This window comes from Onychostruthus taczanowskii, unplaced genomic scaffold, assembly GCF_017590055.1.
Source record: "Onychostruthus taczanowskii isolate IOZ18803 unplaced genomic scaffold, ASM1759005v1 scaffold37, whole genome shotgun sequence".
NCBI classification, from domain to species: domain Eukaryota; kingdom Metazoa; phylum Chordata; class Aves; order Passeriformes; family Passeridae; genus Onychostruthus; species Onychostruthus taczanowskii.
Genome location: NW_024501126.1, coordinates 391,076 through 417,903, shown reverse-complemented (window position 1 = coordinate 417,903; position 26,828 = coordinate 391,076). Strand labels below are relative to the sequence as shown.

Sequence of the window (26,828 nt, the reverse complement as noted above, 5' to 3'; positions counted from 1 at the left end):
CCCTGCTTTGTGATTGCTGGGCACACGGGGAAGAGAGAGGTGCTGCTGGTTGTGCTTCTTGGGGAAGTCTGAGAGCTCTGATTTAACCCAGACAGAGCCCCCAGGGCAGAGTGGTTTCTCCTCCCCTCCCTGCCGAGGAGAGGGCAGGATGTTTATGTGCTGCTCAGCCAAAGGTACCCAAATCCTGAAAAATCTTACTCAGTTTTGCCTGGTACTTGGGATTTCTCGTTGGCACGTCCGGTATCAGTCCCTAAACAAACCCTGCCTTCAAAGCCCGACTTGCAACATCCTCCGCAAGGTTTCTGGCTCGGCATCGCCCTGCTCAGAGCCTCTTTGAAACGCTCCCTTGTTAGCCCGGGAACAGGATGCGGCGCTTGGATGGGTGTTCACAGCCCCCGGGGCTGCCCAGGGGCCAAGCAGCGAGGGGATTTATGAGACATGGAGAACAGAGCCCGGAGGAAAACATCGGCTAATCGGAGAAGCGGCCTCGAGGAGCCAGTCGGGCTGTTTATCTGCCCCCAGCCTCCCCGGGGAAGGCAGCTGGACCATGTCACCTCGGACGCACACATCCCTGCCCAGCCCCGTTCAGAGATCCCACCGGAGCCTGCATTTGTGTGTTTGTGCGGGGAGCCGTGCCCAGGTCAGCCTGGGACTCGGCGCAGGCGGCTTTGCTTATCGGAGAGGCTGTGCCCAGGGGGGCAGCACAGAGAGCCCCTTCATCCCTCCCTCATCCCTCCCTCATCCCTCCCTGCCCGGCCTGAGCAGCCTCTGCCTCCCCCCGGGTGCGGGGCTTGGCAGCAGCAGGACGAGGCAAACAGCGGCGGTAGGACAGAAATCCCCCGCTGCCCGCGTCTGGAGCAAGGAAATGGGGTTGGGAAGCTGCCTGTCCCGCATCAGCTCTGTGTGGTTAAATTTCCAGAGTGCTGCTTTTTGGGTGCCATCACCCAGACCCTCGGGCCGTGTCAGTCTGGTGGGGGATGCTCAGTTCTGATGGGAAGCACAGTCACCACCTGCCCACTGCCTTACCTGGGTTAGCCATTTACAGCCACTTGCTCTTTTATGGATTCCCTGTCTGGTTTTCCAACATAATTCTTCCTTTCCCTGCCTCAGACTCTGTTGAGTCTGGCCCCTCGCTTCTCTGTAATTGAAATATAAGCATTGCTGTGCATCAGACAGACCTGGGGTTTCTTTCTGTGTTTCTTCCTACTTCTTTTTTTCTAATTTCTTTCATGGTGGCCCATGGGATTACAGCTGTAACTTTAAATACCTTCTACCACCACCAGCTGAAATGAGGTTGGGGAACAGGGAGAATTAAAATATTCTTCAAAGGACTACACAGGAGGAATACAAATAGAAACAGATAGCTTGAATTTAATCTTTTATAGGCTATTTCATAGAGACTAACATCAGCTCAGGAGGGGTTAGTGCCTCTGGTAGGGGTAGGAGGAGACAGCTGCCTGCTACCCCCTCCTCTTCCCAGAGTCCTTTTTGGAGAGGTTTCTATGCTCCACAGTGGGCAAATGCAGGGTCACACTTTTTTTCAGCTCTTCTTCAAACTGTGTTGCCTGAATGCTCACCTCTGCCTGGCACGGCATCCCTCACTCCTAAAACTAAACCAAGTTAAATCCTAAAGAAGATTAAAACTAAATAAAATCCTCAGCTGGAATGGTTGCTCTGGTTGTAACCACTGATGGTCTCCAGCTGTGTCTTAGGTTGCAAATGGGGCTGTGCATTCTATCACCATCTCTCAGAGGCGGGGCAGTTCTCTTCTGTTCACTGGGCAGTTTTCTTTATCTCTTCCACAGCCACTCCTCCCTCCAGGAGATCTCTTCTGTTCATGGCCACTGAGTGTCCCTGCATGGCTGATAAAATTCCATCATCCCACTGGGAGATGCTCTGCCCAGGGGAGGAGCCAAGCATTCCTACCTGGATAGAATCTGAGATTTTGGGATACCAGAGCCGCCTTTCCCCCCTGCATTCCCAGAGGAGCCGCTTTCTGCTCCACTGCATTCCCAGAGGAAGACCAGGCCCATCTACACCACCCCTGGACCTTCAGAGGAAAACTCCAGCCTCCTACAGGATCCCTGCTCCAGCAGAACCACAGCTGGCACTGCAGGAGGGCTGAGCCACCATGGAATGGGACTGTGCCACCACCCTGACCCACAGGAGGTCAGGTCCTATTCTGACTCTGTCAGGGTTGTTCTGTATCACTGCATTTTTTTTTCCTAACAAAGAACTGTTATTCCTATTCCCATATCTTTGCCTGATAGCCACTTAATTTCAAAATTATAATAATGTGGAGAGAGGGGGTTTATATTTTCCATTTCAAGAGAGCCTCCTGCCTTCCTTAGCAGACACCTGTCTTTTCAAACCAAGACAAGCTGAGCAAGGTGCTGACCTGTGCAGGGCAAAGCAAGCACAAAGCACTTGCAGCCTGTGAAAACATCACATCTGCCTCTTCCTGGGGCGGGAAATCATTCTAAAAAAAGGATGGAAATTCGAACTGAAAAGTTAATAGCAGGTTAAAACAGCAGAATGTTTTTGCCTCCACCCCTTGTTTACTGAAGACATATGTGAAAGTCACAGCAGCTGCCCTTCACTCCTCGCTGTCATTTATCACCTATCAACCCCAGTAACAGGTCACTGGCCTTGGCTTGGGATGGAGTCACTTCTGGATCTTCAAAAGGTACATATCATTCCAAGACAGCCAGAAGAAGTTGTACAAGCCCAGTGTTTGGGGCCAGGCCCCAGGACACCTGGGCTCAGCAGAGCTGCAGTGATTTATGTGAGGAGCTCCAGGGCACAGACCCTCTGCTCTGCTCTGTCGGAGAGTTGATGTCACCAGGAGAGCTTCCCCAAGCCACTGAGGGCTTGTCCTGAGCAATATCCATCCTCACTGCAGGACAGGAAGGAGCTGGATGGGATGGCACCCTGGGAGCCCTGGCACGTGGAGGTTTGGGCATCCTCACACCTGCTGCTGCTCGCCCACCTTTGAAGCTGCAGAAACACCTCAAGGGTGCACTTGCCATGAGTGATGGTGCTCTGTTGGCCTGGGGCATGTGGGCTCACATCCTGCTGAACCAGGGAGGTGTTGGACAAAGGAATCCAAGTGAAAAATAGTGTTTGGTGCACTTAAAGCAAAAAGATAAACTGCCTCAATCAGGTGTGTTTACAGCTTAGTCCCATCATCCACACTGACCTCTTCCTTACCCACAATTATCCTCCCTGCACGTAAAACCCCTTTTGTGCAAGGCTGTGAGAATAAATGGGTGCATTATGGCCTTTTGTGTATTTGGAGGCATTACCCTGCAGAGCTGGTTCTAGTTTTAGCTTAGCAAGGGAAAACCCAATGTCAAAATGTTCAGGACTTGACAGCCATCCCTCTCCTTGCTCATCTTCATTTTCCCCCTACGTTTTTATCCAGTTCAGCAAGTTCAACTGGTCTCTAATCTAAAAGAAATGAAAAAAAATGGAGAACGGCATTCCAAAAGAAGCTGCAAACACAGGAATGAAAAGCTGGGTGGAGTGGCCACTCACCTCTTCTGGATGATCCTTTTTCAGTGTTGGGAAATGTGTTTATTTTTATCTAGAAACTGCACAGTGACTACCAGCCCCCCCAGATTCAAACCTTGAGCCCTCTCCCCTCAATTCAGTGGCTGTATTTGCATGAATCATTAAAAAAGGGAGGAGTTTTGCTGTCTCCAGCAAGTTCTCCTGCACAGAGTGATGTGTGGGAGACTCAGTCACAGGCTGGTGCTTACGTCTGTGCACATATTTCACAGCAGAGCCGTAGGTTTGCTGACTGTCACCTCACATAGTTCCATGGTTACATCTTTTCCTAAACATAGGAAAAGCCTGGTAACCACTGCCATCAGGAGGTCCTGTTCCCAGTCAGTCCCTACCACCTCATCAACTTTTAAGCCATACAGATTTACAATATACAAATTTACAATATTGCAATCTAGGAAATGGGGAGGTGGGGAAGGGAAGGCTCAAAGGTAAAAAACACATGAAGATAAACATAACATGAAATAAGAATAATAAAGGTAAGGAAAGAATCTGAGAAAAAGTGGTGGGTAGTGATGTAAATTGTCATTGTTAAGAAAAATAAGGGCTGGGGAGGGTGGAAAAGGGTCCTCTGGTCCTCTGCATATGCTCTGCAGTCGTGTGAAGCATGGGCGTTGCTGTGAGATTTCTTGAAACTCTTGATAACATGTAGCTCATAGAGAAATCAGCATTAGCAAGGGGTATTTATGAGCACAGGAACAAAAACTGCACTGAGCTTACCTTGAGCCATCCTGCTTGTCTGCCAGGCCGGCCTGGAGGGGTTTGTGCTGGCTCACATCCAGGGGGGCTGGATCCACGAGCCAGGTGTTTGCCGCTGGAAAGGGAGCTTTCTGTGCACTGCTGCTGTTCAAGTGTTGGAGTTCTGTGTGCTGAGAGTTCTAGACTTTCTGTACTCACAGTCTCTGACCCCCAGTAGAGCACTACATTTAACCTGAAACCATAGAGAAAGCTTCCAACGTTGATTAATAGCACTGAGATTACCAGTGTGTAGTTTGATTAGAAGTGTGTAATATCACAAGGTAGAAAACTTAGAGTTTGGGGTTTTAGGATATAGTAATATATCCTAAAAGAGATAGAGAAGATAGTAATTTTAAAGCAGAGGCTAGTCCTTCTTCTTCAGAACAAGAACTGCTGAGAGGAGCCGACAGTGTTTGACCTCTGATGAGTGCCTGGATCAAATTTGGCTTATGGGAGACAGCAGGGCTGCAGTGGTGTGCAGAGTCTTTGCTTCTTTTTTGCCAGGTTGGGATTAAATGCATGAGACAGAAGTTCTTGTTGGGACTCAGATGTTTATTAGTTCTTATCTCTGTTACAGTCTCACAAACCGTGAGTCCTGCAGTACTTCTCTCTAACAAAGTAAAAATGGAGCCACATCTCTCTCTCTATAAGGTCTTTTAAGGATAAACTGTCCAATTAAGGAATGGCACCTAAATTATTTTTCTTTTTAACCCAATAACCAACCATTCATGGCCCTCAATGAGGACTTTTTCATCCAATTACACAAAACCACCCAAACCCATGGAGAAGAAGGTGAAGAAGAAGAAGGACCAGCCATTGCCCTAAAACCTCCATCTTGCTTTTTATATATTTCTATATTCTAAAACCTTAAACTCTGAACTTTCCAATATGTGATATTACATACTTCTATTCAAACTCCACACCCACAATCCCAGTTCTGTCCTTCAGTTTTGGAAACCTTCTCCACAACCTCAAGTCAAATGCAGTGCTCTCTTGGGGGTCAGTGCCTGTCAGCACAGAAAGTCTAAAATTCTCAGTAACCAGGGGATCTGGTCAGGTTCCAGCACAGAAAGTCAAAAATTCTCAGTAACCAGGGTTCCAAGAGGGGAGCTGGTCAGGTCTTGCTGTCTCCTGCTGTCCCCACTCCATCAAAGCTGTAGCCTGGGCAGCTTCAGCAGGTGCCTGGAGTGCTCCTCAGCAGGGCATCCCCAGCCCTTCAGCGTGGCAATGGTGGTGCTCAGCTCAGTGAACTCCTTGGGTGTTTGAGCACAAGGCAGATTTCAGTACCTGCCAAGCTTTCTGAGCCTCTCAGCAGCATTCCCAGTATTTGCAGGTAGTCCAGGGAAGCTCCTTCTCGTCTGCAAAGCAGAATTGGAGCCTAAGCCACTTTGTCCATCCTGTAATTCCCCTCTTTAGCCACAGACTGGGGAGAAGTGACATAAACTGCAAACTGCCTGATTACCCAAACTTGGGTGATTCCTGTCCAAGGAGGTAGTAATGAAGACTGAAAATATTCCTGCAGCTGGGCAAGTTGGAGCCAAACAGCACTGTAAGAATGTGTGTGATTAGATCAGGACCAGTTGCTGTGTGTGAGCTCTGTCCCTGTTAGCACATCTACCAGTTCATAAATGTCCATGGAAGCAAAAGCCTGCATCTGCCTTTAATTGGGACAGATAAAATGCAGGCAAGCCAAATTCCTAGGCATGCCTGCACATGTCTGTGCAGAGCTATAGTCTCTCTTGGTGATCTCATTCAAACATAGTCAAAATGATTAAAAGATGCCCTTCCCTTTTGTTTTGAAATGTAATTTTCCCTCGAAAAATAATTGGGATGTTCCTGACAGCTGTGCAGCACACTGTGTTAGTGCATCCCCAAGCAGATCACGAAAAGAATTAAGTATTGCACTTAAAACTAAACTGACTGCTATTCTGTCTGGAAATTCTGATTTATCAGAATTGAAACTATTTTGGGGAATAGGTATTCCCCTGAATTTAGAAAGAACCCAACGAGTTCAACACTGCTGTGATCTAAATTTGAAACATTATTTTCTGGATAGAAACAATGTTGATTCAGATTATATTAAAAAGCTGGAGAGCATTATAAAAAAAAAAAAAAAAGTCAAAATTGAAGCAAAACATCTTGAAAGTATTATAGCAGAGTCTTTTGGATAATAACATTGTGAACATTTTAGAGATACAAAGCTTTACTTGAAGACACATGCAGAAATATCAAGACCTTGACAATACCTCCAGCACAGGAAAAGCATTTTGCCACCAGTTCTGAGAGGCACAACCTCCCCATCGTGCTTTTGGGTGACCTGAGGGGCAGAGGCAGATGGGGCATGTCTGGGAATGGCAGCTGAGTTTCCAAATCCCAGGCCAGCTCCCAGTCACTGAAATAACACCCATCCCTTCCCTTCATCCCACCGGAGGAGCTGCTGACCCTGTGGGTGCTGCTGGCTCCCTGCTGACCACAGCACCCCTCTGGCCAGGTCCCAGGCTGGCTGAATCACCCTGGGTGGCTCCAGGCTCCCATCACTCCTCCCTCCAGCTCCTTCACCTAAGGAGGAATGGGAAAATGCACCTTTAAAGCTCCCCGTGGTCACCTGAGTTACAGGTATCAAAGCAGTGTTTCATGGAGGGATGAATCCATTCCAAACCTGCCCTCCAGATGGGTTTCACAGATCTTCTATTTCTCTTAATTCAAACAAAAAATAATTTTATTCTCTTTGTACCAACGAGTAGTGCTTTGGAGAGATGAAACACTGTGCATGCCAACAATGTTTTCCATATAAGTGTCTCATGTCATTTTCAAAAGGGAAGAGAAGATAGTTTCAAGCAAGGAGGAGGTCGGCTGAGAGAACCTGCTGAGGTCTCCTCCAACCCGAATTTTCCTTATGATCCCTTGGCTGTGAGAAATGGTTTGGGCTTTATTTTTGCTCTTTAGGGAAGTACAGGTAGATCCTCTCATCCCTTGTAAAAAGTCCTCTCAGGAACCATATTTGTTATTTTTGTGGCTTTGATGCAGAAGAAGAGTAGATGGGCAGCTGGCAGGAGGTTTGTTTATGACTGCAGTGGTGTCTGGACTTGCTCTGGTGTTTGTGTCTCCAAAGTCTGACTCAAACCCAGTTCAAGCCAGTGGAAAGAATCCCAGCAGTTCAGCAGATATAAGGCTGCCACTCTGGGAATGAAAAACTTTTGGTAACACATCCTTCCATAAATCTCCCTTCTTTCTGACGTGCTGGTGACTCTCCTCAGGCAGGAGTTTTGCTGGTGGTTGTTGGGGCATGCACAACCACATTTCATCCTGCTGCTGCTACCCAGATGATGCTGCACCATCACAACAGATCCTGGCACCCGTGCTGTACCCTCTGCACACCCCAAATAAATGCTCTGCCCTCCCCTTGGGCTGTGCCTGGGCCTCTTGGGCCTCCATTTGCTGCCCTCTTGCCTTTGCTTTGAGATCACAGAATGGTTTGGGTTGGAAGGAGCCTCCAAGCCCACCTCCTTCCAAGGGCAGGGACACCTCCAACTAGCCCAGGTGGCTCCAAGCTCCATCCAGCCATGTGGCTTTATCTATCTCTATATATCTCTATCTCTATCTCTATCTCTTTCATCTATTTATATCTTTGGCTGCCTAAATCTGTTTATTCTAATGCTGCTGAGATGCCATGGAGGGCACCCGCGGCCTCCATGGTATCTCCCTTTCCTAATACAAGTCCAACAAAATATTCACTTAAATTTATTACCACTCTGAAAAACCTCTGTTATCCCCAAGAGTAAGGACAAGGCTTACAGAGAGGTGTAGCACATTTCATCAGACCAAAGCAGACAGGCAAAGCAGCCAAGCTTTTGCCCTGCCAGTCTTTCCTTAAGGTTTTATTAAGAGTTTTCTCCATGGTCTCCCCTTTGCAAGGACAGCTTCCTGATGGATGTGTCCGCAAGGTTGGTGATTTGTAAGGCAAAGAAATGGTTTTGATAATCCACAACTTGCTTAACAAGGATTCCCCACACAAAAATGGTTGCTTGTCTTCAAAGGAATGCTTCTGGAGAGCTACTTTGTGGCCAGTCACTCAACGTTAGTGATCCTCATTAGACCAGAAAAGTACATGCTTTCCCTCCAGGAACAGCATCTAAGTGTTGGAATTTCTAACGCTGGAAATGATTGAAACTGAGCAGTTTGAAATGGTAATTTTTCCTACAGCTGAAATTTAAAAGATGACAGTTTTCTTTCCCGTGTCCATTCTCATTATTTATCAGAACTTGGGCTGTGATTTACATTTTACAAGTAAAATAGATAAGCCAGACCCCTTCCAGACCACTGCATTCCATCTCCTTTGCCTGCTGCTGCTCCAGCCTTTACCAAACACCTGCACTGCCACCTTCTGCCTGGCTTACAGCTCTCAGCTGAATTTCCACTACGCTTCAGTTTTTCTTTTGCTCATCCAGCTGAATTCAGGACGTATGTCCTAGCAAAACCTGGAATACAAAGAAGAAACCTCACGTGCATATGCACAATCAACATGGTCTGTAAACTGATTTTTTTTTTCCTAGCTGGTCTCTATTAATTGCACTATGCTTACTTACTACCTTTAATTTGGAGGAAGGGAACTCTCCAGCGCTGCTCCCCATGACACAAAAATATTAAAATATTATGTCCAGAGAAGCTGTGGCTGCTCAATCTCTGGAAGTGTTCCAGACCAGGCTGAATAGGGCTTGGAGGAACCTGGGGTAGTGGAAGGTGTCCCTGCCCATGGCAAGGGGTGGAACATCTTTAAGGTCTCCTTCAAACCAAACCATCCTGTGATTCTAGGAGAAGAAATCCAAGTGAAGCATAAGGGTCACTTTTTTCTTTCTTTCTCTTCTGATGAAATACTAGCTAAATGCAATGTCAAGTTGAGGGGTAAAAAATATCTGAAAGCCAGGTAAACCCAGATCACATCACTCATTTTAAAGAACTCTTGGTCCTTTTCCTTTCATGATTGAAGGGAGGGATACCAAAATCACCCTCTACTTAGAAAAAGAAATGTTCTTAGTGATGCTAATCCCTGCAGCAGCCAGCCTCAGGCCAAGTGGCACTTCCAAGCAGGAGCAGAGGCCCTGGCCCCAGCCCTGGAAGAGAGATGGGCTGGATATGCTCTCCTGGAAAGCACCAGAGTCATTATTGAGTGTCTAAACCCCAACCTTTAACAGAAAGCCAGTTCCTGCAGGCTCGAGAGACTCGATGTGTGCAAGAAAAGGTTGGGAATATTTCCCCTGCATCGTAAACAGGGTTTTTCCCATGCTGAGGGAACAGTGGCATCTGGTGTTGGCTGGGCTCTCCTACAGCCACCACTTCCCAGGCGGCTCCTGGAACATTCCCTGGACATGGGCAGGGTTTGGCTCCCCAGTGGCACCTGGGACATGCAGGATGCCTGTGGGCAATGGATTTGTAGAGAATTCTCAAAGCCTGACAGAAGGCTCAAACGGTGTACATCCGTGTGCAAACTTTGAGATAAGAAATGCTGACTTAGAAATGCCATGGAATAGGACAGACATTGCTGAGAGAGAAATAGGACTAAAAACAAGTTTCAAAGGATGGCCTTGCAAATAAGACTGGATACTTTGGAGAAATAAAACCATGAAAGATGCATTGTAGTGGGACCCACGAGGGGTAATTTTTGATTACTGGCTTTAAGGCATTTACAGTGTGGTGTGGCAAAAAACTGATAGGCCAAGAAACACTTATAATGTGTTGTAATTAAAAAATAACTTCTGATTGTGATAACGTGAATTATAACACCTGTATTGTCTCACCCTTCTCATGAGACTGAAAATGGAATAAAAGTTTTTAAAATGCCTCTCAGTTAGCCCATCTCTGGGTCAGAACAGAACTTAATCCAACAGAGTCTGGCTCCCCAGAGGCACCTGGGACATGCAGGATCCCAAGATGTTTCCCCAAATATCGGGCGGGCGGCCCAAGCCCATCTGAATGGCAGCTGGAGGCCTGGGTGGAGCATCAAATCCCAAATTACTTCTGCTGAAGAAGGGAATCGCTCTCTCAGGGCAGGAATTCCTTGACCCAGGACCATTGTGCATCTCCCTGGTATTTTCTATGGAATTTAGATAAGGCAAATTGCTCTCTGCATTTTGCTAATTAAAATATAGTTTTTTGGTCTCTTATCCTGAGTGCATGCATGGACATTTCCTATGGAGGTGGACAGAATGACCAACTTGAGCTTGGATCTTTATGGAAACAATTTCTGCTGGTTCCTATCATTTTTCAAGTTGCAGATTTTCCAAAGCTCTTCATCCTTCTACTTCACCAAAGGCTGTTCTGCGATATTTTCAGGATACCCCATGACCACTTTTAGCTGAGTGCAGGGACTGACAGGTTTTTCTCTGATCCTGTTATGATCCATAAACTCAGGTTCTGAGCCCGGTTACTCCTCCCTGAGCGTGGAAAGGAGCAGCTCCGCTCGCATCCAACAAATTCCAGCTCCTCCTTGTGGCTGCACTCAGAAACTCAGCGCTTTCCCCGCCTGGGACCTTACTTCAGCAGCTAAACTCACTCAGAGATCCTGATTATCGTCCCTTTTGGGCAGTCTGCCCTATTAAGCTCCAACAAAATGCATTTTGGTGACATCAGAACCGGTCTGACAGCCGTGACAGCGAGGGGCAGCTTGGCACAGGCACTGCTGAACGCTGACCTCCGTGCTCAAAAACAGCAGCACAGCTAAAAGGATTCCTCTTCTTGCCTCTGAGGTTTCCAAACTCATCAGGTGGTTTTGAATAACAGGTAGCACTGAAAGTGACAACGTGCCAAGGGCTGACTTTTGGGTGGCGTCAGGCACCTTGGCACAGATCTCTCTCTGTTCCACGACAATTTGTTCAAATCAAACCCTGGATTTGTCGTGCACCAAAGTTTATTTTCTATAAAAACATGGGAGGTTTTGCAAAGGGCAGCTGAACTCCTGCTAGAAAAAAAAAATAAATCAGAAATGGGTACCTAATGCCAAATCCCACTGAAATTAAATTTGATCCCCATCATCTCCTACAAAGACTTTGGTCTTAGGCTGGCAAATGCAACTCTCCTAAGTCAACAGGCAATTTAAACTGTGTGGAGAACAAGCTGCAGAGGCTCTACAAATATCCCAGCCCTTTTGCTATCAGGAGTCAACATAAACATTGTTACCTGGATAGGTTCAGAGAGAGAATAAGAAAGGCTGGTTTTGTAATGTTTTTTTTATTAAACTCAGCTTTCACTGCTGTTCTGAGTTGACAATAATGTTTCCCAGGAAGACTGACAAACAAAAACAGCTCATAAATATTTTCTTTTTCAAACTCTGTAGGTATAAACAAATAAAAGCTCTGGTTTGCTACTTTGGGAGGCCCCATGTAACCAGCATTTTCAACTGGCCAATTAGCAGCATGTGTGTTCATCAGTGAAGAACTTCCACTCGTTTTTAAATTATCAAATCCAGTGTTTAAAAATTATTGCTCATTATCAGACAAAACCCCAAGATAAAAAGGATGTTCATTATACCATCCCTGCTGGTAATGAGGATTTTTATATTGCCAGTACGTGCAGCTTTGTGGTGGGGTTTTTTAGGCAATTAAGACCAAAACTTTTCAAAATAGGTTGAGATGCTGGGCAACCAATGTTCCAGGAGCCAAATTCTCAGCAGCTCTGATCTTGGCACCTTCCTAAACTCTACCTTCTTTTAAGATGTCAAGCTGAGCACCCCGACAAAAACATCCCTCAACCACTAATGGCTGGGGATGGAGCACCCAACCGTGACACTGCTCCAAGGCTTTGCTGCTTGGAATTAAATCCTGTCCTGGCACGGCTCCTGCCTCTTTCCCAAATCCCCTGGGACCTGGCTGGAGGGCTGGGTAGGAGGACCAGTGCACAGAGTCATGGAGCTGTAGACACAGAGGTGTTTTTCCTGTCTCGCTGCTCCTCCTGGCTGGCAGCTCAAGGGAGGGGACAGTGGCAGCTACCAGCCAGGTGGAAAGGTGGATTTCCTCACAGCCCTTGGAACCAGAGGCACCTGCAGCTCCTGGCAGCAATGCCTCGCATGGCAGATCCTCCCCGTGCCTACTGCATCCACTACTGGCCGGCGGTGTCCCAGCAGGGCTGCTCTAGGGCAGTTGTCACTCGCTGGTGCCCGCGAGCCCCGCGGGTCCCTCTCCGCGCGCTCCTGCTGGGCACAGCTCGCGGCCTCCCCGCCCTGCTCCACCCACTCGCTTCTCCACAGGGCCACCAGGAGGGCACTCTCCCGCTGTCCCCGGGCACAGCAGCCTGGCCAGGAGCGCTGGCCGTGTCACACCGCCGAGGCACGTCCCTCAGGGCACTGCGGGGACGCTCTGCAGGGGCCGCGGGCCCTCGTCCACCCTGTCGCCGCCGGGCCGCTTCGGATACACCGCGCTGGCCATCCTGAAGAACTCGTCCGCGGCGTCCAGGGCGATGAGGCGGTCCTGCCAAGCAAGGGGATTGTGGTCACTCTGGGGTGTTCCAGCCATGTCCCTGCACAAGGCCCTCCCTCCACAGCTGCTCTTAGGCATTAGGTCTCATCTTTTCACAGAAACAACAGGTTGAGAGAGATCTTCAAGATCACTGAGTCCAACCCAGCCCCAACACCTCAACTAAACCCTGGCGCCCAGTGCCACATCCAGTCTTTTTTTAAACACATCCAGGGATGGTGACTCCACCACCTCCCCAGGCAGGCTATTCCAGAACATTATCACCCTTTCTGTAAAAAATCTTTTTCATAATATCCAACCTATATTTCCCTTGATGCAGCTTGAGACTGTGTCCTCTGGTTCCATCAGCTGCTGCCTGAAGAAAGAGACCAACCCCACCTGAGTACAACCACCTTTCAGGAAATTGTCCAGAGTGATAAGATCACCTCTGACTCTCCTTTTCTCCAGGCTAATAACCCCCAGCTCCCTCAGTCGTTCCTCACAGGGCTTGTGTTCCAAGAGCCTCAGCAGCCTTGTTGCCTCCTCTGGACATGCTCCAGCGCCTCAACATCCTTTTCCCACTTCGTGTACAGGATGCGGGAGCATCCAGTTGCAGGGAACTTGCAGAGGGGTGTGGAATTCATGGCGCTGCAGCACTGGCATTTCCAAGGAAACAACTCCAAGCTCCAAGTGCAACATCTGAGGGGATCACCCCAGATGCCACCACGTATCTGAGCATCCTCTGGCTCACCTGCTGTCTTCCCCCTCCCGTGAGCTCCCTGCAGAGTTGGATGCGGGAAGGTGCTCAGAGAACTCACCACCACGAAGAGGTAGCGCTCAGAAAGTTCCCAGCTGGTGGGGAAGATGTTGGTCTCTTCCGAGAGCTTCAACAAGATGTCCCTGGCTTTGCTCATGTTCTGAGAGTCGCTGATGATGCTGAGTTTGGTCACTGACAAGAGGGAATCTGCTTCCTTCTGGAAACCTGGGAAAGAGATGTTACAGAAACAAGTAAAACATGAGAGCAGGGTCATCCCTGAGCCCTTCAGGCTCTTGGAAAGTTCCTTATTCCCCCTCCATCCTGGGCAACTGCATCCCTACTTCCTAAAACCAGCACTCCCTCAGGCAGGCTGTGGGACAGGTATCAACTCGCTGGTGGGGAAAATAAATCACAAAAGCAGTCACAGCAAGTTTGTTGCTGTTTTTCCTGAGAAAAGGTGTGTGAACATGCACAACCCAGGGTGCTGATGCAGCTGTTCCATGCTCCTGATGCTACCAGATCTTTCAGGGCTGCTGGGGCTCCCTAAATCAGGTAACAGGGATAAAACCTGTGGCAGTGATGAATACCAGGCTAATTGTTCCTGTAGCAGTCAGCATCAATTACAGGAAGGGTATCCAGGGGAGGAAAGGTGGAGGAGAGTGAGTGCATTTAAATGCAACGGCTCCCATTAACTCTTTGTTCAGCTCCAGGGGGATGGTGGTGATGCATCTCACATGAAAACAGTTATGAGGTAAGAGTGGTGGGCCTATGGTTAAAGCAGAGGCCTAGATAACAGAAGACAGCAGGTTTCATATCTGGTTGCTCATTTAGCTTCACTACGGCCAAATGATCCCTGGCCTTGAGATTCCCCCACCTTTGCAGAACATCTCCAGAGCCACTGGGGATGTGAGAAGGATGTGGGAGAGCCTCTGTCAGCCTGCAGTGAGAGATGGAAGGATGCCAAGTGGTCCCTGCCAAGCTTGGCCTGCACAGGCTGTGTGAGCACCTGGGTGGAGATGCAGGTTGACACCTGAGTATGGATTTATGGTGTTCCTCCCACCCAAATGCCAGAATAGCAGGTAGGGCAGGAGTGGCTCAGATACTCATCTCTGGATCCCATTGAGGGTATCCTAGAATAGATTCACTCATCCTCCTCTCATCAGCCCCCACCCACCTCCAGAGCATGAAGGAAGTCACCCAGCTGATGTGCTGGCACATCCCAAGTGTCACATGCTGTGTGCCAGGCAATTGGGAAAAGCCTGCCACACCCACCACCACCACCACTGGGAAACAGCAGTAGGAGGGCTCCTGTGGAGCAATTCCACTTGGTGAAAGAATATTTCAAACCCACTTGGGAGCAAATGAGGTGAGTGGCTTAGCTCTGATCAGCTGCCATTGGCTAAGAAAACTAAATAGATGTATCTGTGTTCCCATCTGAAAGGAATATTCATTCCTTCCTGCTTATCTTGTTCGGAAAAACCCAGGGTGAACTCCCACTGCAAGGTTTCCACAGGGAAGCTTGAAATGGATGACTGTGCATGTTGTTATGGGCATGGAAGGTGAACATGGCTCATGGACTTTTTACATGCCTGACACGGTGTCCCTGTCCCCTCCCCACTGTGCCTGAGCCCTGGGGAGCCTCAGGTACCATGTGGGACACCTGTGGGCATCCCTCAGCAACCTCCTTTCACTTCTCTCCTCTCCAGCTTGATTTTGTGGAGCTGTTCCCATCCTCAGCCATGGTGGGATCTGGCATGCAGTACCACTGGAATTACATCCCTTTGGCCTCCAGCTTACCTAAATCCTCCAAAATGTGTTTCCACCTGCTCCTCACTTCTTTCCGGGTCTGCCGTAAAGTATATATGTCATAGTTGAGCTTCTGCCACTCCTGCAAAGCAAAGGGATGAGAGACACATTGGAATCTGCTGCTTTCCAAGGATTTTCAGCTCTGAGGAAGGGAGCCAGAGGTGCAGAGTTGCTGTAGGCACTGAGCTATGAGGTGGTAGCTGTGAAGGTCGATGACCAGGCTGCTGCTGCCCCTGGAAGAAATTACACTGACCAGCACAGAATATTTAGCTTGACACTTGGCTCAGCATTTCCATGTCTTCTCTGTTACAAACTGCTTCCAGCTTCCCTGAAATTATGGAATTCAGCTCAGGTATTGCTGACAACCGCTCCTCAGTCAGACAGGGAGCCCTGTTTAGCATGACCTGGAGCAGGCAGGTGTTCAAAAGTACTAGAAAACAAGAAAACCAGACTCTTTAAAGATCAGGGTGCCCTCTTTTGAAAGAGATGCACACAGATGGATGAGGGCTGAACTGGAGTCATCTGATATGACAACCCTTAGTGGCTGCCAGGTGCTGCAGTTAATGCCTCACTTCACTGCACAGCTGAAATATTGCACTGGAGCTACAGCTTTAGAGCTGAATAATGGGACACTGGGCGAGAGGGAAGGGCTTGGGGTCATTTATTAAACTCACACCAGCACATGTAAACACAACTGCACAATTTCATGGTGGGCTTGGCAGTGCTGGATTAATGGCTGGACTCTACAATCTCAGATGACTTTTCCAACCCAAATGATTCCATGATTCCATAGGCATGCATTCCTGTGGAAATGCATGTGTTCTGCAAGAAAACTAGAAGCACATTTCCCAGCTCTTCCTAGCTGAGTTTAATCAATGCACACACTGCAAAGGGTGCATTTTTAGAAGCAGCCCGGCAGCAGGGTCAAAACGTCACCTGGTAACTTCCTCCCAGTAACAACCTTAATTAATCTCATTTCTCAGCAGGGGATTAACTCGATAGGCTCCTGAAGAATAAACAGGTGTTAATCTGTGCTGTCACCCTGAGATTTTCCTACAGGCCATGCTGGGTTCAGAGCAGAAAAACAACACCCACAGAGGTCGGCCGTGTGTTAGAAATCCCACTGTTTTCTGGTACTTGGTCAAAGAGCTGCCTTGATTCCATAAAGATTGGAAGATTCCTAAGTGTTTTCTCCCTGAATGTGGCTGACATGCCACGACAGCAGAGATTTAAAGCCAAGCCCGTTTTCCTGCTGATCAGCACTAGCTGCAGGAAGCCCTGGAGATTACGCTTTGGAAAAAGCAGCCGGCGGGGTTAAGGCAGTGGTGACTTCAGGTCAGGGGAGCAGGGGAACCAGCTCTGCCACAGCCACTCGCTCCCAGAAAACAAAACCCCCTTCCAGAGGCACATTTCCCTCTCTCCTGAAGTGGCACTTGAGACCAGCTTTGCTGTTTGCACAGGAGAGCACCTGGCTGCCAGCACAAGGCACCAGGACAGCCAGAGGAATGAGGCAGGGGCAAGACTCTCCTCTCCCAGCTCAGAGCTGGGAACTGAGCTCCTCTGGGTGGAAGAGAAAAGAGGGGGGGTTATTATGTTAAAGTTTTGTGGGAAGTTTATTGAAAACTGGAGAGTTTTTAGAAAGAGGCTGAAAAGCTGCATGATGCCTTGGTCCCTGCTGGCAGGGGCTCCTTGGAAACGCCTCGGCCCTCTCGTGACCCCCTGGCACAGGCAGAAAGGAGAGGGAGCCAGTCTGGGCATGCTGGTGGGGAATAGCTGTGTCTGTGCCCTCCCACAGAGACAAACAAGGCCTCCAGTGCAGACAATCCCTCCAGACAGCCACTGTGATCCCAGGCCTGCTTCATGCCGTGGAATTAGGGAGCTGGGGCACTGGGAAAGATGCTCCTCTCCACAAAATGTGGCCTCCTGGCACCCAGCAGCAGCTTTCAGGGCCATGGAGATTTACCCTGCGATAGGAGCCAGACTCCTCTCTAAGCATGGAGAGCAGTGCTTAGCATGCAGGGAAACTGCTCCTGATTTTCTCTGGATTAACAGCAGCGTGTTTTCCCTTGTCTATTTTTGTTTTAAGGGAATCTAGGTTATGGCTTTCTTGTACATGACAGGGTCTGAGCTGTGTTATGGAAGTGAATATGGTGAATGTTCAGTTCCAGGGGAGCTCTGACAGTGCCCTGCTGGTGAAGAGTTTGGGGAGTGTGCAAAGGAATGATTTTGGTACACAAAATGATGTTTAACTGTGGTGCCTGGGTGGGACCCCTTGTTCTGGTGGGATTTATTTTGCCTGAGCATGAAGCTGCATCTGTTTATATTTCTGTAGAGAAAGCTGGGAGGAGAATGCTCCCAGCCATGGAAAAAGACCCAGAGATGCAGAGATTATCAGGATGAGATTGGGCTGAGCTCTCAAAGGGACTCATGCCCTGCTCTCCATCAGTCTCAGAAACCACTGGATCTTCCCAGGCAATTCCTTCCAGCAGAGACATCTGAACTGCCATGGGCTGTGCTCTGTGTGCCTTTAATGAGGGCATAAACTCAAGAGCATCTCTCCAGGCCCAAAATTATTCTAAAAAGCATCTCCCTTGAGCTAGGCAGCAGAGGAAGAGCAAAGCTTGCCCTGCCCGTGCCCAGGCAAGGGCAAGATCAGAGGCTCTGGGGAGGGATCCCGTGCGTCTCCAGGGGCCGGCAGCGTCACATCCCTGCCGGGCAGGGCAGGGCAGGGCAGGCAGCTCCACAGCAAACCCCTCTCCTCCCTTGGCCTTCTCGGGAAGTCAGACAAACTCCTGGGCCAGGGAGGAGGCTTCTTGCAAAGCACAGGGGGAGACTGACACACCAACGTGGGGCGTTTCTGGGACATCCCAGCCATGCACTCAAAAGCAGTCCTTTAAGAAATGGACTCTTTTGCCAAAATCTGAGTTAACCTCAGGAAACCAAAGCAGGTTGCAGTTCCCAACCCTGGTTTTTGTAGCCAGTTTTGCCCTTTAAACTTAAAGAGCAGGGCACAACAGATACCAGCAGGGGCTTGAGAAAACCCTGAGTGTGTGAGTCAAGAATATCCCAGTGGGGAAACCCCGCTGCCTCCCTTCTCTACATGCTCAACCCTTCAAATATTTATCTGGAAAAGCTCCCCAGACTCTCTAGTGTGAAACATTAAAGCTGCAAATGCCAAATGACATGGAATAAGCCAGGCTGGTACATAACTCAAGGCTCTGGGAAAAAATGTGCCAAGAGAACAGGCAACACTGTCCAGCTTCTCATCCCTGATCATATGAAAGTTTCCTAATTACTAGGGAGCTTTCTTCATGTTGCCAGAACAATCCTCTACCGAATCCATTGCCTTTATTCTCTTAAAAGCAATTGAGGTCACCATTCTGTTCAAGAGTTATTTTAGAAATGAGGTCAAAACAGAGTTATCAGGGAAAGACTGCAGAGTATCAGTGCAGGCAGGTACCAGGGATGCTCCTGCTCTGACTCCACTGGAAGTAGCTGAACAAATATAAACTAGACTGACATCTCAGAAGAAGCTTAAATTGGATTCAATTTAAGAGAGGCATGCAGACATTAAGAGGGTTGGGTTTGGGCTCCCCAGCCAGCATCCCCAGCCCTGGATAAATCCCATCACCCCTCTGTGCCCCAGTAACAGCTGGTCACAATTCTGACCTTCTCTGTGACCTGTTTAGAAAAGAATAATCCTGTAGGAGAGCAGGAGGAGAAAGAAAAATAGGCCTTGCCAGCTCATTAATGGGCTTTTCAGGGGGATCATGCCAGTGTTGCTCTGCCAGCCAGGCCCCTGCCAGGGATGCAGGCTGAGGAATTGCCTTTGCTATGGGGTTTATGATCCCACCTTTCCCTAGGGAATAAGCCAAGAGAAGAGAAAACACTGCATTTACAGCAAGCCAAGAAAACAGGGGGTTTTCTTCAGTCACCATGCAAAATGCCACCTTTAGTTTCTGTTCCCAGAGCTGTGGCACAGCTGCCCTGGCTCCTTCTCTGAAGCCAGGACTGGTGCACAGCTCCCTGCCCACGTCTGGGTAACTCCACACTCCCCAGCAGAGGCCATGGAGAAACCAGGGCCACCCCAGAGGGGACCTCGTGGAGGGGACTCTGTGCACCTCACCCTCACTGGCCCAGCAACAGCCCCAGTGCAGCCCTTGCAGCTCATTTCACCACCAGATCTCACATTTATTTTACCCTACAACAGGCTGAGTGAAGCTGCAGAGCCAGACTAGGGGAAAAAACCTCCCATTTTTCCCATATTTGAAACATGATCCCAGCCTGCAAAAGCTGTGCTGACAGCTCAGATCTTCAAAGGCTGCATCTGCTTGACCAGCCCCTTGGGCCAGCCCCTCAGCAATGCAAGCTAAGGACACACCGAGTTTGGGCTGGAGCTGCCAAATTTCCCAGAGCAGAGCTGCCAGCAGGGACAGGAGGAAGACACAGCTCCACATGGATCAGGTGTGGGTCCTGCCCCATGGTGGGGACAAAGAACTGACCCCAAGGGAGGGCACCAACACTGCCAAGATGGGACCATGGAGATCAGGAACACATGATGGACAGCAACCTGCTCTTTGGGATCCTTCCAAAGGCCTGTGCTGGGAAACCCCTGAGATACAGGTGGGGAATGGCAAAGCACACAGTGAGTGCACTGCAGGCCAGAATTTCTTTGTTAAATGAAGGAGCAGAAATGCAGCAAGTTCTCCTTTCAGTCGGTTTTAACCACAGGAAGTACCTATGGTTTTGTAACACTTGTGCACTGCACAAAGAAACTGTTCCTCCATCCTCAGTCCTGCAGTATCCACAGGCTCTCCCTGGGGATTTTGGGAGCAGAGCAGCCCCCCAAGCAGATGATGGCTTTTGCAGCCCAGTGTTGTTCTGCAATTAGGTTTTTTTCTCTCTCTCTGAGCTGAAGTCTCATTAGGAGGGGAGGGCACTGCAATCTGGCCTAGTTTTAAAATGCTTGCAGGAGTAAGGAGAGATTTTGGCACCAGGGGCCAAGTGCAGGAATGCTGGCTTTGCTGTCCAAGCCCCTCCCTGTCCTGCCACCCAGCAAGAGCTGCAGCTGGATACTCCAGCAGCCTGATGGGCTTCCCTGTGTGCCTCAGTTTCCCAGCTGTAGGAGGGGACAGCAGAGCTGCTGCCAATCCTGGGCTGTGAAGGGCACGGGGCCACACTCAAAGCAAGCGCTAAGTGTGTTGGCTTTCCTCAAGCCTTCCTTACTCTTGTCCTGATGTTGTGATCCCCAGGCCTTTTATTGATTGCACTGCATGGAAAAGCAGAGTATGTGATCCTGTCTTTGCTATGGAGAGGAAGCCCTGTGAGTTTTGGGCTTTCCTTTTCCACTGGCAGGCACAGGGACTGCTCAGAGCTGCTAAAAACCCTACAGATCCACTGAGGGCAGGATTTAGGGCAGGATTTAGGGCAGGATTTAGGGCAGGCAGGCACACTGGGTTTAGGACATGCAGGGGCAGGAGCACATTCCTGCTCAGCCATAACTGATGCTCTTCCCTGCCCCCTGAACCAGGGTGACACAACACTGCTCTGCACCAGTGCAGCCCCCTAAATGGAGCTGTCCTTGTTTCCTTCAGCCACTTTGGGATGGGGGAAGCTCCCTGGCTTCTCTCAGACAGACAACTCAAGGTAGAGAGAGCAGCAGTGGGGAGGGAGGAGATCTCCAGTTTGAGCTGTAAAGGTCACATGCCACCATGAAAATGTTTTTACAAAACCATCCATTGTAAACACAATGATTAAATCACACTCACCAAAAAACAACTCCATTAAATGGGGATTTTGGCCAACGGTATATAAGCATTCCATTACAAGTTGTAATTAGCTAAAAGAGGTAATTTTGATTTCTCTGAAGTTTAAGGCTCCTTGTAAAGCCGAGCTGGCTTTTGGTTTACAGAAACTATCACAGGAGAAACAGTTACACTCCTGCAGACTTGGATGAAGCAGGATCACCTCGAAGTTAAACACAAAGCCTCCAGGCTTCCCTGCAAACATTCTGTCATCATGAAAGCAATCAGAGAGGGGGAAAATGTGTCACTGTTTGCTACAGCCTGCTCCTAATCAGGCCACTGCAATCTCCTTTGCACTGAAGTGCCTTAGCACAGGAAATCAGGGCTGCAGAACAGCCTTTATGTAACAGCCATGATTCTTCTCTTCCCACTAAGAGCCCTGCCAGTTCCCTGATTCCTGATAATTGCCGTGCATCCCGCTGGAGCAGGAGCGAACGTGACACGGCCCCGCAGCGGCAGCGGAGCTCCTGGCGCTGCCAGCTCCCGGCCATGGGAAGGACAAACCAGGGAAATAAACAACCAGGGAAATAAATAAACCAGGGAAATAAACACCCAAACCCGCAGCCTGGGGAGGCACGAAATGGGGCTAGGCCCCAGAGCTGCCAGCACACCTTGGTGGGTTGTGGTGGGTGCAGGGCATCCCCAAGAATGGCTGGGAAACCTCCCTGGAATCTCCCTGCTTCCTGGTACATGAGAAACAAATGCTTCCTAGCCACTGTAAAGCATCTTCCTCATGTTCTTCCCATTCCCTGTCACTTTCTTTTCCTTTCTCTGTCTCTTCTATTCCTCCTCTCAGTTTCCTTGCCTGAGAAGTCCATTTGTGCCTGGTCTCCAGCTCAAGCCTACCTTGTGTCTTTTCCCACATCCCTGCATGTAGGCAGCCCATTAGTGACCTCCTGACTTGGTTTTTAAGTGTCAGCTGCTGTGTTCCCTCACTCCTTCTTGGAAAGTACATAACCTTTGCTTTGGGCTGACCAAAGATGTACAGAAATAGAGATTTCTGAAGGGGATGGGGAGCGAGGGGAGAAAAGATTCTGGAGGCAATTTATGCTCAATGGGATAATGTCCTGGGAGGGCACTTAGGGAGCCAAGGAGAACATGGAGATTCTCAGCACAGAGGGAAATGAACCCAAGGGTACCATGGAAGTGAGAAACACACCACATCTCAGAGCAGCTCCTCCTGGATCAGGTGCTGGAGGTACCCCTGAGCTTCCCAGGATGAGATGGCCACAGAGACATCCACATCAGATGTAGGATAAAATCTGGAGGGTGATGGAACAGGTGGGAGGACCTGGTGCCTACATGAGCCACACTGGGGGACTCTGGGGTCTCCACAGCAGATTAATGGAAGGAAGGGCATTGACCTGCTGGTGTCAGTCCAGAGGAGCCCACCAAGGTGATCAGAGCAGCTCTGCTGTGAGCAAAGGCTGAGAGAATTGGGATTGCTCAGCCTGGAGAAGAGAAGACAGGGTGACCTAACTGTGGCCTTCCAGTGCCTGAAGGGAATACTACAGGAAAGATGGGGCAAAACCATTCAAAAAGCCTGGAATGACAGCACAAGGGGGAATGGTTTCAAACTGACAGAGTTTAGACAGGATATTAGGAAAAATATCCTTTTTGAGAGGGTGGTGAGGGAAGGTGGTGGGCACAGGTTGCCCAGAGAAGCTGTGGCTGCCACATCCCTGGAAGTGTCCAAGGCCAGGTTGGACGGGGCTTGGGGGAACCTGGGATAGTGGAATGTAGCATTCACACTGTCTGAAAAAATCCCTTTGCCCAGGATTTTTCTCCTGGAAAGTTGAGAAGCCTCAGAGAAAAGGAAAACAATTCTTATCTCATTTCTTCTGTGTGGAATGTGTTTGGAGATTGCTCACCCACAGGTGATTGTTTCATTGGATTCTGCTGTGAGTGGTTTTGACTCTCTGGCCAATCAGGGAAAAGCTGTGTCGAGAGTCACTAGTTTTCATCATTATCTTTTTAGCATTGAGTAGCCTTTCTGTATTCTTTAGTACAGTATAGTATTTTTTAATTTAATATTATGAAGTAATAAGTTAGCCTTCTGAGAACATGGAGTCAGATGCATCACTCCTGCCTTTGTCAGGACATTCCCAGCAAATATAATAGTGGAAGGTGTCCCTGCCCACAGCAGGGGGGGACTGGGGGAACTTTAAGGTCCCTCCCATCCCAAAGCCTCCTGCGATCCCGGGATCCAGCACGCCCTGCCCCAGCCCAGCCTCACCTCCGAGTCCTTGTCCAGCTGGTTCCTGACCACGATCATGTTGTAGAGCACGCGGTCGTCGTCGGCCTCGGTGTGGGTCACGTCGTGGGGGGTGCTCCACAGGTTCTGCTCCTCATCCCGCGCCAGCGTGGCCCCGAAGGACGCGTAGGGGTTGTTGTTGCTGCAGGGCACGGGGGCAGGCAGCTCAGCACCGGGCTGGCCCTGCTGCCCCAGTGCCACTGCTGTGCCCTGCCCTCTCCCAGAGAGGAGGGAAGGGAGCAGGGCGATGGGGGCACAGAGGTTTTGGCCTTGGCAGACATCCTGAGCGGGAAAGCCACGGTTCAAACCAAACCATGCCATGCCCACAGCTGCCCCCACCCAGCAGCTCCCACCTCAGAGCTGCAGTGATGAGCTCAGCTGGGCAACAACACACAAGGCATGGAAAGGATATTCAGCTCCATCTTATTTTGGCAAGGGAAATGTCCTCAGCCTTCTAATGAACTCCAGGCTTTATTTGTTTAGCAAAGCTGAGCACCATCTTCTGGGAAGGCTGTCCCCATGGAGGTGGGGAGTTTTTCTCTGCACCAGGGCAGTTCTGTGATTTATGGCTTTATGTTGTTGTTGGGATGTGCAATTTTTTAACAAGAACACTTCTGCCAAGAGAAGTTCTAGCAGGGCATTTCCATAAGGTGTCTAAGCAAGACGTCCAGCTGCTTCAACAGAACGATACAATGGAGAACTATTTTTGGCCTTATCACCCTCTGGCAATCCCTGCTCACTCCTTGTCAGAACAACCCACTGTTTGTTTTGTTTGCTACCCAAACCCCATTCCTTTCCCAAGGAACTCATCCCACAGGTAACACTGCGGGTACCATGGCACCAAGCCATAAAAAGAGGCTAAGAGGAGCTCCAGCACATAGCTGAAACAGAAAAAAACTAATTCCCGTCAGCATTCCAGCAGGAAGGTTAATTAGACTTTCAACAAACCAAAAACCTGAGCAACAAGTAATAAAGGCAAAGATAATCTCTTAAAATCTCTCATTAAAGACAAGCAAACAAAGGGGACTTGGAGGGTGTGGAGGGGCACAACCGTTCTTCTTCTGGAGCAGACAGACAGGGAGCCCTCAGGAGCCAGCTGTGCCATCAGCAGGAGTTCACTCCCACCCTGCCTTCCACAGCTTCTTCCCACTCTGGCATTTACCCCAGTAAATATGCTGAACATTTGAATGACTTAAAACACCAGTATTTAGCAATAACACTGCCACACCTGAGCTTTTCTAAGCCACTCCCTCCCTCACAGCTCCAAGGGCACTTCCCAGCACATTCCCATTTCCAAATCACAGCAAGGAGCATCCTGTAAGGCATGTGGCAGTGCCCAGGAGTCAGCAAATCCCTACCAGCACGGAGAGCTCTGCCAGCAGCTCTTCCAAGCAACATTGCAAAGGAAGAAATGGGAGGGAGAGAAGAAGCACGTGAACAGCAGTGGCTTTGCAGGGTAAGGAGTCTCCGTGGGACCAGAAGGGACAGGGAGCATTCCACACTGTGGATTTTATCCAGAAGATGGTGAGCTCCAATGCTTCATCATTGGATTGCTGCTCCAGGGGGCTTTCAGTTCACATTACATTTTGGCATTTGGAGCACAAATGTTTCGTTGGTTTTCGTCCTGAGAGCGCCATCCGAGCCAGACCCACATTCACACATCAAGAGACAACCAAGCAGCCTGGGTGCTTTGCAACAGCAGCTCCCAAACCTGAAACTCAGCTAGAAGAGCTGAAACCTCAAGCAATTCATTCCCTTTCAACAGCACTGCAGTAAAAATAAACCCAGCAAGCTATTGCAAGATCGCCACTATGAAACGAGACCCCACAGCCCCCCAAGAAGGGGCAAGCATTATGCTGCAGGGACAGTGATCAGGCTGTTAGATTCATTATGCTGGCACACGTGTACAAGAGCAGGTGCCTTCCCAACTCCCAGAATTTGTAGAGGCTTTCCTCCTTGGGAAGCACCAACTGGATGGCCAGGCGGTTACTAAAGGCAGGTGCCAGCTGAGGGACAGCCACCGCGGCCGCGGGGCAGCAGCAGGAGCCTCTCCGCACGTGTGCCCGGCTCCCGGCAGGTTCGTGCCAATTTCCCGGGCCGGAGGCCCCAGGCTTGGGATTAGCCGGTCATGATTTAGGGAACTGCTTTAGCAGCGCCAAATCAGGGCGTTTGAAGGCGGCTGTGCCCTGCTCTGCAGGCACCCGACACCGACGCAGGGAGCATCCCACCCTCCTGCCCGAAGGCGGCCGTCGCACCGCGGGGGAGGGAGGACACGGGCTGGGACACCCTCTGCGCTGCCAGCACGGCGGCTGGCATCGGGGAAAGAGGGACAGCCGCCGCAAAACGCCGCTGTTATCCGCACGCAAAGCCTCTTCTCCACGGGCCGGGGAGAATCTGTTCATGCAACAGCCCCGGCCTCACGCTCCGTGCACAAAGCGGGTGCGACAGCAGGAGAGCAGGATCTGCTCCCCAGAGATCAGCACACGCAGCTGCCCCTCCGAGCCGGCTCCGGCTGAGCATCGTCATCTCCTCCCCGGCATCCCTGAATGGAGCCGGGCTGGAGAGCTGCGGGTGTTTCCCTGGAAAAGGGAAGGCTCCAGGGACACCTTAGAGCCCTTGCAGTGCCTAAAGGGGAGAGCGACTTTTTACCGGGGCAGGCAGTGACAGGACAAGGGGGAACGGTCTTAAAGGAAACGAGGAGAGATTTAGAGTAGGTGTTAGGAAGAAATTCTCCCCTGTGAAGGTGGTGAGGCCCTGGCACAGGGGGCCCGGAGAAGCTGAGGCTGCCCCTGGATCCCTGCAAGTGTCCAAGGCCAGGCTGGACAGGGCTTGGAGCAGCCTGGGATAGTGGAAGGTGTCCCTGCCATGGCAGGGGGTGGCACTGGATGAGCTTTAATGCCCCTTCCATCCCAGTCCCTTCTGGGATTCTGTGAGCCCAGCCTGCGAACGGAGCTCTGCACAAGCCAGAGCTGCCGGCAGCGGGACCTGAGCCCTGGTCAGGGATGCAGGGCCCCCCTTTTTGTTCAGCGCCTCAGCTGCTCCACTGAAATCCCGCCGTGGAAAGACGAGCGCCAGAGCGTGCCTGGGGCCGGGGATCCCGAGGGGATGCCTCGGGCAGGGCTCCCCGGGGATCCCCGGCTGCCAGAAGGAGCCCAGCCCCTGCGGCACCCGAGCCGGGCGGAACGAGAGCGGGAAGCGGCTCCATCCCGCCGGGGGAAGATCCCTGCGGAGCCCGGAGCGCTCCGGCAGGGGAGGATGCCCAGCTCCAGCGGCGGTGACAGCGCGGGGAGCGGGCAGGGGACAGCGGGGGGCAGGCTGGGGGTGGCCGGGCGGGCGCATCCCCCTGCGGGGAGCCGGGCCGGGTCTCACCTGAGCAGGGGCTCCTTCTCGGGCGCCACCGCCTCCCCGCCGCAGCAGCCGCAGCAGCCGAGCGATCGCAGCCAGGCCCGCAGCCCCAT

The 26,828-nt window shown here is 50.3% G+C and overlaps 1 protein-coding gene across 1 annotated transcript; it reads right to left on the bottom strand.

The window, feature by feature from the left end:
- Positions 1-11,682: 11,682 nt before the first annotated feature.
- On the bottom strand, positions 11,683-26,828 carry MREG (melanoregulin). The gene is made up of 5 exons (XM_041411810.1): positions 26,740-26,828; positions 23,353-23,512; positions 15,304-15,394; positions 13,568-13,731; positions 11,683-12,764 (listed from the first exon to the last, which is right to left on the bottom strand). The coding sequence occupies exons 1-5, from the start codon at positions 26,826-26,828 to the stop codon at positions 12,633-12,635; spliced, it is 636 nt and encodes a 211-aa protein (XP_041267744.1). The 3' UTR covers positions 11,683-12,632.